Here is a 16,726-nt window from a genome sequence, read left to right on the forward strand (position 1 = left end):
TTTACACAAAAAAAATGAAAACACTAACTCGAAAAGATACATGCACCCCCAGGTTCACTGCACCATTATTTACAATAGCCAAGATATGGAAGTAACCTAAGTGTCCATCAACGGATGAATAAAGAAAATGTACATTGGAATATTTTTCAACCATAACAAAGACAGAATTCTTGCCCCCTGCAACAACATGAATAAACCTTGAGGGCATTATGCTAAGTGAAATAAGTCAACAGAAAAGGACAAATAACCTCATGATCTCACTTATATATGGAATCTTAAAAAACAAAATCTCAACGACACAGAGAACAGATTGGTGGTTACCAGAGGCAGGGGTTGGGGATGGGCATGAGTGAGGAGAGGGTCAAAAGGTACAAACCTCCAGTTATAAAATAAGTAAGTCCTGGGGCTATAAAATACAGCATGGTGACTATAGTTAATAATACTGTACTGCATATTCAAAAGTTGTTAAGAGTAGATTTTAAAAGCTCTCATCACAAGAAAATAAAATGTTATGACTATGTTGCTAGAACATATGTTAACTAGACTCATTGTAGCATGTTTCACAATATACACAAATATTGAATCATTACGTTGTATACGTGAAGCTCATATAATATTATTTGTCAATTATACCTCAATTTAAAAAAGATAGTATAATTTTTAAACTGGCAATATAACAATTCACTTTGAGACATGGATCATTTACGACCTAGAACCAAATTTGGTTTTTAAGTCTATCTGTTTTGGGATGGATTTTGGTTTTATTTTGTGGTCTATTTGTTTCAAATATATCTGAAAAGCCTTCCTCATAAGGATGACGGGGGCTGAGGGAGGGGGAAGAGGAGTTAGTGTTTAATGAGGACAGAGTTTCACTTTGGGAAGATGAAAAAATTCTGGAAATGGCTGTTGATGATGACTGCACAACAATATGAATGTACCTTAATGCCACTGAACTGTACACTTGAGAATGTTTTAAAAGGTAAATTTTATGTTATGTATATTTTGCCATAAAAAAAAATTATCCAAAAAAAAAAGAAAATTTACCCACACTTTGGTCAAAAGGGACAAACTTCCAGTTACAAGATAAAGTATTAGGGATGTAATGTACAACATGATAAATGTAATTAACAATGCTGTATGTTATATATGAAAGTTGTGAAGAGAGTGAATCCTGAGTTCTCATAACAGAAAAAAAATTTTTTTCTCCTTTTTAAATTTTGATTTTATATGAGACGATGGCGGTTCACTAAGCTTACTATGATAATCATTTCATGCTGTACGTAAGTCAAACCTAATATTATCCCTTCTGTATATACTGGACGCTTTAAACTTACACAGTGCTGTATGTCAATTATATCTCAATAAAATCTCAGGAAAAAAAATGTATTCACACTTGCACAACCTCTGCACAAAAGTCTCTGTTCAAATAGAAATCATCAATCCCACTCAGGCCTCACCAGGTTGTCTCTTTGTAAGCCTCAATCTTAAAACTGCCTCAGGAATAGATCTCATCAAATTCTGAGACTGATCTCAAATACCACACAATGACTTACAGAAAAGCAATTATGTATCTCAAACCACCCTGGAGGTTGTTTAATCAATGAAGAAATGAATATTCCCTTCTGTATCTTCAAAGAGGTTAAAGAATAGAGCTCAAAGACTTTACGGCAAATAACTCAAGGACTATAAGAGATTGGGGGTTTGGTGTTTGGTTAGGTTTGGTTAAATGAATATAAGAACATCCCAAGACCTCTGGGGTGTATTTATAGATCCTTAGGGAACTTGCTGTGGTGGTCCATACATCACTTAACTCCTAATTCATCATTGACAAAAAAAATCATTATTCATCTTTTAAAATTCACTCATTTTTAAATTACTTTATAGCAAAAAGAAAGTATAGTTATATTAAATGTAAGTACTAGATTTCACCTATTTAAAATTACAATAACAAGGAGGCAAATACATATGTAACACCTTAACCTTAAAGATAAAACTAGCATAATGTTATTATGTTTTTACACTTTATATCATATCTTAGAAATCATCCCATATCAATACAGAAAGAATGTGTGATTTTTCATTGCAAATCATTCCACTGTATGAATAAATTATAACTTAACTAAAAAGAAAAAAAACGAAAGAAAACCAACATAGAGGATGGATGTGAGGATTTTTCCTCACCACGAGTCAAAACCACATCTGCCTTGGAAATTTTTCTTAGAAAAGATAGACAATAAATTTTTATGATGAGTTCAGATGACTCCACAAAAGAATTCAGGATTCGACATTAAGCTTGCAGCAGGAAGAGGTTCAATGCACCAAGTTGAAGACCAAGGTGCTCCATGAAGAAATATTTCAGGGCTGAATATTTTGGTACGATCCCCTGGTTCAACAGACCACAATAAGAAATGCACCAAGTTTCATCACTCTCCTGACTCACTTCACACAGTTTTACCTTTGCTCAACATGACCAAAACCCTTCAGAATACAAGGCAAAAGAAAAAAACATCCAATACCAAGAAATCCATTACCTCTTAAAGTTATTTAAAAAGATTTTGTAAGTAGAAATAATCTTCAACATTTGACTGTAGTTCTCCCTGCTCCTTTGAAATGCACAGACCACTTTCACTTTGGTTCCAAGAGCCTTAAGCCTGCCTCCTTTGTCCATAAATCAATGGCACTAAACAGAATAACCCTCGGAGCCTGTTAAAACTCCAGATGCCGGGACCCCACCCCACTAACTGAATCGGAATCCCCAGGGGTCAATCTGACATACAGCCTGAGTTAAGAACCGGATAGAGGCTGAACCCAAAACCGGACTTTCAAAATAAAAGCATATGTTTACATCTATGTAATTACTGAACTAATATTAAATCACAAGACTCACATAGCTGATGAGTAGCAAGAGAAGCAATCAATCAGTATTAAACTCAAAATGCTGTTCTCCACCCCCAGGTCTTCTTCACGAAAATGTCCTACACCAAAATCTTAATTAGAACATGGCATGGAAGAAATGTGCAAATATTAAAACTATGGAATTAGAGAAGATGATCTAAGCAGATATTTTTTCAACCACGGCATTTTTCAAAGTTGTGCCACTTTCGAGACATAAAGTCATATTTTTTATTGGATTTCTCTGCTACATCAGACATCCCATTATGTGCTTTTCTTCTGCTCTTTGGGAAAAAAAAAATGTTACATAATTCAATGCTAAGATTATTGAACTGGACAGAAATCATAATTAGCCAACCACCCACCTCCCAAAAAAAGTTCATTTGAAAATATTCACCTATGAAACGTTATTCTCCTGCTCTATATCATGAGCTCAATGGCTGTGACAAAACTGATTTTTTTTTTTTTTTTTTTTTAGTAAATTGAGTTTTCAAAACCAATGTGAGGTTGTACCACTCCAAACCTTAATCTTAGCTGCCAGATGAGCCCACACACAAACAGTTCCCCTTATTAGCTAGGCTAGGAGACCAAGCTTCTGACAGAGAAGGCCCACGGAATATAAAGAAATCTCAGGTGTTTGGCTGTGAAAAGGCATCAGCACCAAGACCGGAGAGCTACGGGAGAGCCGGGCCCACCTGCCTCCCACGCTTGACGGGTGTTAATCGAGGAGCAGAGGAAGGAAAAGTGAAAGGACTAGATCCGGCTTAGATTCTTCAGTCCACAGCCATCATTTCGAAGGTAAATATATATTAAAAACTCACACTGACTCACCTTTCAAATACTAAACTGACTGTATTCATTATTAAACACTTATGGCATACCAAAAAAATAGAAAGAGTAATACAGGAAACACCTCTGCCTCCACACAAACAGCTTAAGGAGAAAAAAAAATCTAACCAATACATGTGAAAGCCCCTGAGTAATCTTTCGCAATAAAATTTTAAGTAATTTTTACAACCATCAACGATATTGCGTGTTCCCTTGTTCCCAGAAAATCAACGATCTTGCATGTTCCCTTGTTCCCAGAAAATCATCCTATTGGCATCTAGCTCAAATCTGGACTCAAATAAGCCTCAATAAAACTGAGTTTTCCATTCTGTCTATATAATAAAGTACTTCCACTGTTTAGAACATTCTCCACAATTCATGTTTTTCTCTCAAGAACGCATCACTGACACAGCTTTCACAACCCTTATAACAGGTCATGAGAATCACATGAATACAGAATCTTTTCTATGATGGCACTACTTCAGCATAATGAGGTACCAACACAGAGAATATTTTTATGCGCATGTCAAGAATAGCTGCTCTCCTCTGCCGGAGTTGAATTTCCACCAGGGTCACTGTCCCTCACCACAAATCCCCAGGGCTCATGGAAAAAAACCAAATCTGCTCAAAGACTCCCTTCAAAGCACAGGTATTCCAGCCAAGTAAAGCTTCAGAAAAAAAGGAAAAAACGAAGAAGAAGAAGAACAACAACAAGAAGAAGAACTATTTTTCACAGTCCCTTAAACTCTTTAGGAAAATCCCCTCACAGATATTTCTTTAAATGAAAGAGAAAGAGGTAGACCAATGGGAAATACAACGTAACCACTGTCTTTCCTAAAGAAAGGCCTCTAAAAGATAAACAAATACGGTAACTTTCCTCATAGTTTCATAAAACCCCATCTTGTTAAGCAAGTTTACTTTATTGCAAACATAGCATCTTTTTAGGCCTGCTATAAATGTAACCTGGTATATATAATATTCCATATTAAATAATTTGTTTTATTTTTATTTCACTGGCCTCTCTTTTCTTCTCTCTCCCTCCCCCTACCCCTACCAGCTCTTTCAACGCCAGATACCCATCTGGGCATCAGACCAGGACTTAAAACTGTGCCATATCGCAGTGCATCTGAAATCCACTACCTTTTTTTTCACCAGTCAGTTAAAAGCCTTGAGCAGCAGACAGGGGAAAAGAGAAAAGGGAATTCATGTCAGAAACAGATTATCAATTTTTCTACCCACCCAGAGGACTGCTAACTCTTATTTTCCCCTTTGCTAACTCTTAACAGAGAATGACAGAGAGCAGAGACAGTAATCAGGGCCGGGAGCAGCACGCTGTCTCCTGCAATCGGCCCTCCTTTAGCAGCGCTGTGATGCCAGCCGGAGGCCTGGAGCAGCTCTGTCTCACAGCCCAGGGTCCCAGTCTTGTAACTACGAAGGAAGAGGATATAGAAATACAATTGATACTCTGCAAATTTTCTAAGGGATAGATTTAGGTACAAAATAAAAAAGAACGTTCCGGCAGCAACAGAATAAACTACCCGGTAAATTAGGAAACTGGGCACTCTACAGAAGTCAAATGCAGGGTTTCTAGAGTCAGATCACCTGAGATCTCACCCCAGCTCTAGTACTTTCTAGTTCTGTAGCCTTTTTCATTGAATAGACATTCATTGCTCACCTACTGTGAGCTAGACACTGCGCTTGGTCCCAGGGATACATGGGTCCCTACTCTTGTAGAATTAAATTTTAGTAGGAAGGACATTAACAATCACAAAAAACAAGAAAAGTACCAGATAGTGATAGAGCATATGGGGAACTTAAATATAGTGATACAGTCAAGAATGACTGGGAGAGGTACTTTCTAAAGTCAGCAGGGAAGTTCTCTCAGAGGTGACACTGAAGCCTAGCTCTAAATGACAAGAAAGAGCCCATCAGGCAAAGGCAGGGGAAGAGGCGTGTGCAAAGGCCCTGAGGTAGGCATGACTGGGCCTTTGGAGAAATAGAAAGAAGGCCAGTGTGGCAAGTTATTATACTTCTGTGTGGCTCATGTCTGTCATCTGTAAAGCAGTGGTTGTGAGGATTAAACTCTGAGCACCACATCTGCACATTGTATGTGTTCAGTAAATGTAAGTTGCTAGAATTATCATCATTATCATCATCATCATCAGTGAGATTCCCATCACTGGAGGTGTGCAAGCAGAGGTTGGGTAACCACCCCACAGGCATGGCCAGGTGATAGGGCCTCTAAGGTTCCCTCAACAATTAGATCCCAGGATTACACAAGAATAGAAAAGGTGAAGAAAGAAATGATAAAACTGTTACACTCAGGCTTCCTGCCTAAAGGCTCTGAAAGAATGCTTTCAATCATACAACGATGTGGAGTTTACCGACTAATTCATTCAACAAATGTTCCCATCTGAGAATCTCTGCTTCTAATCCCTAAACAGTCAAAATCCCCACTTGGAGCTAGTTGGCACAGTCTTTAGCCCTGAAGTCTACCCTCTTTAGGGGGCTTTGAGCTAAAACTTACCACACCAGCACTGAGAAGAACAGAAAAGGTTGACTTATTCTATGTTACTGGCATTAGTGTCAGCTATTGACAGAATAAAATAGCGGACAGGATATTCTTTGATTTTACACATATCTCAAACCATTTTATTATTTCATGTTTAAAATGATCCAAGCAGAAGTTTATGCATCACAGACTCCATTGACAACATATTTCACTTAAAAAAATTCTTACTCTTGGCCTACTCTCAAAATACTTAATAAACTGTTAAACTTTCTGAAGCCCACTAATTCAGGTTATCAAAGATGCACTCAATGACGGATGAATTTGACTTGCGTGTTTTAAGTTAGGGAAAGATCTACTTTTACCCAAGCCCAGGCCCTGAATCATTAAAGGTCATATTCTTTCAAGTTCTTTTCTAAAAGTCACTCAAATCCAAGGCAAATGTATTACAACCATAAAGAAATGTATGACTTTTATATTCATGAAACTACTTCTTCACCTACTCTTGATATTTCAGATTTCTGCTTAGATGGTGAAAATGACTTTAAAAAATTATTAAACCTCATACACTGCATAAAGCAAATTAATATTGAATAAGGTCAATATAAACAATCCTAATACCTTAACATAAAATGCACCAATATTTTTATGATGCCAGGCTTTTAGACTGTCCAAACTCAAGGATTTGGAGAGGAAGAGGAATCTTCATAAACCAAGAGGTAAATTTACCAGTATAATCTCAACATCACTTCTCTTTTCCACCCTAATCTCTATCCCCTCCCCCACAGCTAGTCCCTCAAAAGCAAGATACATAGAGGAACAGATTTGAATCAAAATTCTCCTATAGGACAACATTCCCTTAAAAAAATGAAAAAGTAAAAATTCAGCATGGAACGCATCCAAGGAGGATCTTTAAAAATATGCATTATAGCTGAGTAATATTCCACTGTATATACGTGCCACATCTTCTTTATCCATTCATCTGTCGACAAACACTTAGGTTGCTTCCATGTCCTGGCTATTGTAAATAGTGCTGCAATGAACACTGTGGTACATGACTCTTTTTGAATTATAGGATGGACCTAGAGTCTGTCATACAGAGTGAAGTAAGTCAGAAAGAGAAAAACAAATACTGTACGCTAACACATATATATGGAATCTAAAAAACAAAATGATGAACCTAGGCGCAGGACAGGAATAAAGACACAGACGTACAGAATGGACCTGAGGACACGGGGAAGGGGAAGGGTAAGCTGGGACGAAGTGAGAGAGTAGCACTGACACATATACACTACCAAATGTAAAATAGATAGCTAGTGGGAAGCAGCTGCATGGCACAGGGAGATTAGCTTGGTGCTTTGAGACCACCTAGAGGGGTGGGATAAGGAGGGCGGGAGGGAGACACAAGAGGGAGGGGATATGGGGATATACGTATGCATATAGCTGATTCACTTTGTTGTACAACAGAAACTAGTACAACACTGTAAAGCAATTATACTCCAATAAAGATGTTAAAAAAATATATGCATTATATGTAGATGATTCCTTTGACTTAATCTGAGCTAAAGATCCCTGTTCAACATGTAAATTTTAGAGTACCATGAGAACTGACCACTGAGTTATTATTTACCTTAAAAGAATCAGAAAAGTGCCTTCCAGAAAGCAAGATTGGAACTAATAGGCCCATTCATATCCAAATTTATCTACTGCTTTTTGTAACATAATCCAGCCAAAAGAATGTGATTCAGATCTCAGCTATGCAACTGCTAACTTTTCAATGTTTTTTGAAGTAGGAGCCATCAAAAAAAAAAAAAAAAGTAATAGTCATCACCTTGGCATTAAAACACTCGAAGCAATTTGAGATTATTAAGAATACTTTAAAAATACTTTAAAAATATAAGAAGTAATACAGGCTCATTGAAAAGCTTTAGAAAGTACATACGAGCAAAAAGAGAAAAATTATAATCCCCAAACGCCAAGATGACCACTGTTAACATTTTAGTATACACCCTGCTAAACTTTTTAGAAAAAAAAATATTTTTCACATAAATGACTTCATATTGCACATATTTTTTGTAACATCAAGAACATATTTCTATGGTCATATACATACACAAACATTTTTATGAATGTATAATCTTCTACTTTATAAATACACGCTAATTTAATTAGCTCCACTGAGTTTCTACATGATTTATTCAAGTGCCCTATACTAAAAGGAACAGCGTAGGTTAACCATTGTTTCCTAAAATTATTTTGCTTATGACATCCTTATTTGAATTACACATTAGAACTTAGGCTGCTTTCAAAATACTTTGGGAAATTATGATTTCACCAATCCTCAATATTGGATTTTTATGGTGTTTATAATTTTTTTCTGTGATCAACTTTTTGCTTGTATATTTCTGTGTGTTCCCTAGGAACAAAACTCCAAAAATAGAGTTACTGGGCCAACTGGCTATGCATATGTTAAAAACATGTAATAGTTTTTGCCCAACTATCCCCCAATAGTGTATGAGAATAGCCAGTCTTCTGAAATAATCATTTTTAATTTAAAGAATAGTGTGAAAGTTATGGGTACACATCATATATACCCAGTATTTTTAAACTTATATAATTACTTTTTTATGAACATGGCTAAAGTACATAGTTATAAATATCAAAGGTCTTACTGTAATGGAGGTTGACTCAGAAAACTATTTAAGAACATAACATAACTCCTCACAATTTATAGAACATGACAAGCATGGATACGTTAAATGGTCTCACGTTCATTTTCCTCCTTGTTACATTTATATATTTCTGGATATACATTCTATACTCTTAAGAAGATATTAGTAATCCCTTATATCGACATAGTACTCTATACTACTAAAGCATTTAAATCAAAAATAACTTGGGGGCAATAAAACATTCTCAGAGCATACTTTAAAATAAGATATTAAGCTGTACCCCCCACAAAATATCCTTCAAGCTACACAATAGCAGCTACATATTTAGAGCCAAGACTGTAATAACCAAAATCTTTACCAATCAACCAACAATAGTGTCATGGAGGGAAATGTATCTTAAATGTATATCTCTATTAATTTGGAGCTTATTTTCAGTGCATATTTCTCCAGATTCATACAATAAGAAATAACTTCCTAACATAAATAAAGATGGTGCACACAGCAAAAACAGACTTTAGGTTCCTTTTATGGTTTTAAAGTGACACTGGATGTAAGTTTATAGCCCAAAGTAACTCTCAAAGTTACTTAAGTATAGTGTTCACACCCAGGGTAGAGTTCTGTGGAATTTTCAAAACTCAGAAAGGTCCTGCCTGCTCAAAAATATCTCCCCATGGAGTCTATCTCAGAATTGTATTTGAAGCTTTTTAAAAATACAGAAATTTTTATTCAATAGTTCTGTAGTGGAGACAATGCATCTGCATTTTTTTTAAAAAAAACTCCCCAGTTGATTCATTTGTACAGCCAGAGTCAAAAAGCACTCGGTTATATAAAAAAATTGGGGGAGGGAGTGGTATCCTTAAGTCCCCAATTTAAATGTTCATATGAAAACCATTAATCTGTCTTAGTCTAGTTTATTACATTACCTAAGTGGAAACTGTGCCTCGAGAAGGTTCATAAGAAGTTTCAAAAAGGGAAGAACAGGTAGGAAGACACCTGTTGGCCTAGAAATGGTCACCAAACGGGATGGAGGAAAGGCGGTATGGAAGCAAAACTCAAGAGGACCCATCCCAGCAGAAACCACGGTACTTCCTACTTCAAGCATCAGTTTTTTTAAGCTGCATTTTGTGTTCAAGGGGTTTCTTATAAATGAACAGCAATCAACTAACAGGTGGCAGTTTCACCAAGCAATGCCAAGCAACATACCAGGAGACCAAGTTGGGTTGAGAAATTAAGATAGGATACACAGAGATATTATATTACCATTTACAATGTAATAGTCATTTGTCAGAATTATGTTTCTCAAAAGAAGTTTGTCTCACAAGAACAGTACAAAACAAGCCAATAAAAACCTGTGTCTTCTAAGTAGTTTATGCATAAGAATCATTCATTTTCTTAAGCTTCCATTACTTACCAGATCTGGACTTAATGATGTCACTGAACTCGTTCTGCCCATCATCAGCCCTGGCCTCGTGTTCTCCATACTTGGCCATCTTAGCTGAGTTTCAATATAATCCAAAGACTTTACAAGGTCCTCTTTTTAAGACTTTCTGTTTTCTATAATGATCAACATCAATACCTAAAGAGAAAAGGGAAAGTATTAATTTGAAAAATATATATATATGACTGTAATACATATGTTGACATATATATTACCATATATAACATATTACATATATTGCTATAATATACAACTATAATATGTATAATGACTATATAATATATATGACTATAAATATCAAACTATGCATATACATTATTTATAGTCATATACAGTTATATAAAGTTATATATAGTAACCATTCATTCGGCAAATATTCATTCAGAGACTATGTGTAAGGCACTGATCTGGACAATGGAAATATGACTATCAAAAACAGACAACAGGGCTTCCCTGGTGGCGCAGAGGTTGAGAATCTGCCTGCCAATGCAGGGGACACGGGTTCGAGCCCTGGTCTGGGAAGATCCCACATGCCGCGGAGCAACTAGGCCCGTGAGCCACAACTACTGAGCCTGCGCGTCTGGAGCCTGTGCTCCGCAACAAGAGAGGCCGCGATAGTGAGAGGCCCGTGCACCGCGATGAAGAGTGGCCCCCGCTTGCCACAACTAGAGAAAGCCCTCGCACAGAAACAGAGACCCAACACAGCCATAAATAAATAAATAAATAAATTTAAAATGTTAAAAAAAAAAAAGACACAGCCTGTACTATCTTGAAATTCATAGACACCAAGCAATTAATTATATAATCAATTATTTCATTATAATACTAATATGTTACAAATGTATAAAGGAGAAGCATAGAGTAGTATGAGCATACAGAAGAAGAATCTGATTTGCTCTGGGCAATTAAAGAAGGCTTTCTTGAAGAGGTGACATTTGAGCCAGTGCTTTTGGAGAGAACAGCCAAGAGGAGAGAGACCTGTTGAACTAGGTGAGGTAGATAGGACCAGGGACAGGGCCTTAGAGACCATGTCAAGGCTTTCCTAAAGAGCAGTGGGGGAACCTCCCTGGTGGCATAGTGGTTAAGAATCCACCTGCCATTGCAGGGGACACGGGTTCGATCCCTGGTTCAGGAAGACCCCACATGCCGTGGAACAACTAAGCCTGTGCGCCATAACTACTGAAGCCTGCGCGCCCTAAAGCCCATGCTCCTCAACAAGAGAAGCCACCGCAATGAAAAGCCCGCGCACCGCAACGAAGAGTAGAAGAGTAGACCCCGCTCTCGGCAACTAGAGAAGGCCTGCGCGCAGCAACAAAGACCCAACGCAGCCAAAAAAAAAAGAGCAGTGGGAATCCAGTAGATGGTTTTAAGCTGGGAAGCAACAGATTGTGGCCTAAATAAGGGTAGATGGAAAGAAGTGCGTGGACTTGTGGTATTTTATATATTAAGTAAAGGTCAGTAGGATCTGGACACTGATTGGATATGAGACGTTCAGGATACTGAGGTGCAAAATGACTGCCCAATTTTGGCTTGGGCAATTGAGTCATTCACTGAGCTGGGGAACACTGAAGGATGAGCCTCTAAAGGAAGACATAATGAGTGTGACTTGGATTTACTGAGTTTGAGATGCCTCTGAGATATACAAGTGGAGATAACAAAAAGGTCTGATCTCAGGAATGGTCTGGATTATATATAAATCTGGACGGTTACATGTTATCCATTGACACAGATTTTATTCTGGAAAATACATCATGAAGATTCTGCTGAGAATACATATCACTCAAAATAATTTTAACCTTTAGCAATTAATTAGTCAGAGGCACCTTTAAAATGTAAAGAATTGAGGATTCTATCCTGCAGTACCACTTTTCTTTAAGAATGTCAATAATAATAGCCCTAGTACTTCCTGGAACACAATGCCCAAACAATCCAAACAGAATCAGAATTCAAGTTTAAGTTCAGCAACTTGGCTATATCCTAACATCCCCTTATGAGCACCCCAAATGCCAGTTAAATAAATTAATCATTTAATTGGGAATATAACAGTCAACACATCCAAATATTAATCTACAAATAATAGACATTAATTCACATATTACAATAGATATCACAACCAGAGTTTACGGCTAACTAGGATTAGACAACTCAGTTCTTTATTTCAAGGATACACCATGTGGCATTATTATTTTGTAATATATTTCATTTCACATATTTATGAAATAATTAGAAGTTTTACATATTACAATGTTTTATGACATATAACATTCAAGGAAACACCATATTATTTTATAATATATAAATATATAAAATATATTATTTTTTTCCTTACCAGTCAGGAAAAAGGTGTGTTCTAATAATAAAGAGATCAAAATTACCTTAGAAAAATGTTTTAAGTGTTAAAGTGTTTGACGCACATGAAAACTGTGGTGGATTGCTAAAGCTTTAGGAACAATTTCCCCTCTAGTAGGGAGGAATACATGGATTAGATCATCAGCCTGCCAGATTTTGTGAGGGTATAAAAAACATTTTTCATTTTTTATATCGTCCAATACTGTTATACTTTATGGATTATTATGTAATTAAGTTCTTTTTGGGGGGTATATAACTGCAAAAGATTTGCTGATTTCTTAAGTGTATTTTATTTTATTCAAGAACCAAAAACTTTGTTCAGAAGAATGCGCATAAAATTTCATTATGGAAAATCAGTTTTGCCCCCAAAAAATTCTCTTTACTAGAAAGCAACTAATTATTCCCTTTGAAAGATATTTCTAATGCTCTCCTTCATAAGTGGTCTTAGCCAAGGGTCTTCTTCAACACTTTCCAAAGACTTTTCCCAGTCCCTAAAAGATAAGTAAACTGTTCACACAGAACTTTATTTCATTTGCACATTAATATTCCTTCATCATAATATTTTATTTTGCCACTACTTAAGATAAACTCTCAGATTTTCTCTTCTTTATATGCTACAAAGATACAGCAGTGAGGGGGATCAGAGGACAAGGAAAGAATGGGAAGGTGGGAGAAGCACAGAAGACCATTTTAACAGTAACAGATACCCACTGACTGACAGTTGGTGCCACTAATGGGCAGGGGTCTCCAAGCTGAGTAACATATGGCAGCAATTCATTATTGGTTGTCAGAAGACAGATCAAAGTTTCATCACTAACAATGTGCCTCCGTGTGACCCTCCACTTCTACATCAATAGTATGGAAGCAAGGCCATTTTCCACACCAAGCTAGGTGAGAAACAGAATAAATGAATGGGATATTGCTTTACAAGCTTTAAGCCCCCTACAGTTGTAATTTATTGTTACCTCTGCTCTAGGTTCTGTTGCCTCATAATGATGTTCTGCACAGTTTAGCCAGCTCTTTCTCACTGAAACCAGTACACTCTATATTCACCAACTTTCTTCAGAACGTCTCTGGCTGTCATATGGGCCAGAAGCCGTGAGTGTGTGGCAATAAACCCGGGTTGAAAGTATGGGGGAATGGCCTTAAGGGCAAATCTAATGTTTTAATTTTTTTTTTAATTTGGAAATTACAAAATGTAAGAATACAAACACGTTTAACGATGTGCAGTTACGATGGAAATATGGTGTGGGTCCTTAGGCAAAAACTATTCATTCATTTACACCGGGAACCAAAACCTAAGAATGCTAGAGAGAGTGGAAAAGGAAGCCCAGAGGGCCAGAGTTTGCGGCTCCGCGTGAAACTTAGTAAAAGACACCGCCCAGTGCCAAGAACTGCCATTCATTCTCGGAAGCGCTCCAAGGGAAGGTTCATACTGTTGTGGTTAATGCTGTTTACAGGGGCAATCAATTTTAGGTAAACACCTGAAGGAGAGTTAAAGAGCTGTCTCATCGGTCCCATAAATGCGGGTCCAGGTGGCGGGGAATGACCCCGCGTAAACCCTGGCCCTCGCCACCTGGCCCTCTGGAAGCCAAGACACCCAGGAGCTTCGCATTCCAGCAGCTCTCGCCTGACTCGCGGCGCTATCGGCAGGCTGCGTGCCCCGGGCCCACCAGCAACCAGCCCGGAGGGGCCCACCCGACTTCCTGAGGCCCATGCAAGTTACAAAGGAATGGACGAGGCTACTGCCGGGGGTCCCTGAGGCCGTGAGCTCCCGCCCGAACCCCGGGAATCGGGGCTTCCCCGAACTCGGTTCACGCCCGCTACGGCAACTGACCGTCCCAAGGGGAGTTCTATGAAGAACCGACCCGCGAGGCCCTGGTGACCCAGGTGACCTGGAGGTTGGTAAAGAGGAGGCTCTCCCCGGGGCATCCCTGTGAGAGGGGCTGTTAAACCCAGGTTAGACCCGGGCTCCCCAGTTAAGCGTAAAACAAAGTGTGAGTTCCCTGGCTCTTGGAAGTCGGACACGTTTTCTCCCCCCCTTGAAACAACCCTGGCACGAGTCCCTTTGGTAATCTGGGGCTTGGCGAAAAAATTCACTTTTAACAGTGTGCCTTCTAAAAGTTGCACAGCCTAAAATTAGTGCTGTCCTGGTTTTTAAAGGGGCCTTGGGCAACCAGAGCCTCGGACCCGGAGCCACAAAGGGACATGAGTTACCTTACCACTTGCAGCAAGAGATGCCAAGGGTCCGGGAAACCAGAAGAGGCGACCGCGCGGGACTACGCACCGACCGAGCGCCCCTCGTCACCTCTCCAAAGCCCCACCCTCGGGAGCAGCAACGGCCCGGAGGTCGAGCACGTTTCCTGCCAGGCGGATAGCTGGGAACCTCTCCCCACCCTGTCCTTGCGGACACCTCCGGGGCCCCGCCTTCCCGGGGCTGCGGTGTGTGTGACAGTCCCTCTAGGAAGCCACGTCCCCTCTTGGAGATCACTGGCCCGGCGCGCACGGAGGCGCGACCCTCTCACCCTAGCCGGGAGGAAGACTGGGGGAGTCAAGACGGAGCCCGGAACAAGTCGGAGGAGTTTGGGTCGTTCGCTACTACACGGATTCCGAGGACCTCCTCGCCCGAGCTCTCTCCACGTTTCTAGCATTCTCTGTCCCGCCGCGGGGAGCTGAACTGAGGTTCCCAGGAAAGTGCACGCAAAACTTGGTTACATCTTAGGCTCAGCCTCGAGAAGGAGCTCGGGACGCTGATCCTGGGCGCGGGAGCCGCAGAGAAGTCCATCCTCCCCGCAGCCTACGCCCCGTTTCCCCGGGGCTGCGGTCACATTACCCGGCCCGAGGCTCAATAATGCATGGGCTTACCTGCTCCCGTGACCCGCGGGCCCGCCTCTCCTGCCCGCCGCCGCCGCGTCCCGAGCGGGCCGAGAGCTCCTCCGCTGTGTTTGAGGCGTAGTAATCGCGGGGGTGTGTGCGAACGTGAGCTTTGTGATGCGGTGTTTCTTAAAAAGGAACTATGGAAAACCAGACAAGATCCGAGAGAAAAAAAAAATTTTTTTTGACACCCGACTGAAAACGCCCCTAACTTGTGCAATCTTCCTGCCCCGTAGTTCCGCCAAAAACAAAAACAAAACAGTCCAAGTGCAAACCTGGAACGGGCGCGCAGGCACCAAGTTTGCCAAACACTAGAGAGTTTTCCGTCTGCCGAAATGACCCGCAAGAAGGGGGGCACCGCTCCCCGAGATTCCCCAATCGGCTTCGGGAGCCGGAGGCTCCTCCTCGCCCCTCGGCGGGAGAAAGCCCGCTGCAGGCTGCGGCTGCCCACTCCCCTCCTCCGAGGAAAGGCGACTCCACAACTTTGTGCGCGAGCGGCTCGCTCCTCCGGCTCCGCCTCCTCCCTCCCCGCCCCCACCTCCCCCCCGCGGGCCTGCCCCTTTGTTGGCGGAGGGAGAGGAGCGCCGGAGGCCCTGGAGGCAGGGGAGGGCGCAGGACCGCCGGGGTGCGCGTGGCCGCCCTCCTGGGAACTGGCTCTTGTCCGGGCACTCGGGGTTCGCTCTCCCGAGGAGGAGGGGGCCGAGCAGGTCCGGCCAGCCGCTCCCCCTCCCGCTTGGCTCTCCCTCCCCGCTGCCGCCGCTGCCGCAGAGCCGGAAACTTTGTTCCGGGAGATCAGCTCCTCTCGGCTCCGGGTTCGGCTCCGGCCCAGGCGGTCACCGCAGGCTGGGCTCCGGGAACGTGGCGCCCGGGGTCACCTGACCGCGCGCCCTCCCCGGCTGCAGCAGCGGGGCTGGCGCTCGGCTGGCCTGGGGCGGCGCACCCGGAGCGGACTGTGAGTGCCGAGAGCCCAGAGCTAGCATGGATGCCTCGTGCTGACACGATCCCCTTTATTCAGATTACCCGAAAATGGGAGTCACACCCACCCCAGGCAAACCTGGTCTTTAGTCAGGGTGGTTTTCTTTCTCCCATCTCAGTGTGCTGATGTTGCTGAATTTGGGGTCCTAGTTCCAAGGGTATATTTATTTTATATAATTTTCTTGGTGT

At 40.8% G+C, this 16,726-nt stretch overlaps 1 protein-coding gene across 3 annotated transcripts in view; it reads right to left on the reverse strand.

The window, feature by feature from the left end:
• UTRN (utrophin) overlaps positions 1-16,053 on the reverse strand; it is a 501,645-nt gene extending 485,592 nt beyond the window's left edge. Inside the window, exons 1-2 of one of the 3 annotated variants that reach the window (XM_059941058.1) lie at positions 15,554-16,053; positions 10,313-10,477 (exon numbers count right to left, since the gene is read on the reverse strand). In XM_059941058.1, coding sequence (XP_059797041.1) covers positions 10,313-10,391 — 79 coding nt within the window. In that variant the 5' untranslated portion in view covers positions 10,392-10,477; positions 15,554-16,053. Of the gene's footprint in view, positions 1-10,312; positions 10,478-14,910; positions 14,929-15,553 lie in introns of those variants that run through there. The other 2 variants (XM_059941060.1, XM_059941059.1) reach the window with 2 other exon arrangements.
• Positions 16,054-16,726: the final 673 nt, after the last annotated feature.

The sequence above is a fragment of the Balaenoptera ricei genome, chromosome 12 (genome assembly GCF_028023285.1).
Source record: "Balaenoptera ricei isolate mBalRic1 chromosome 12, mBalRic1.hap2, whole genome shotgun sequence".
Lineage (NCBI taxonomy): Eukaryota > Metazoa > Chordata > Mammalia > Artiodactyla > Balaenopteridae > Balaenoptera > Balaenoptera ricei.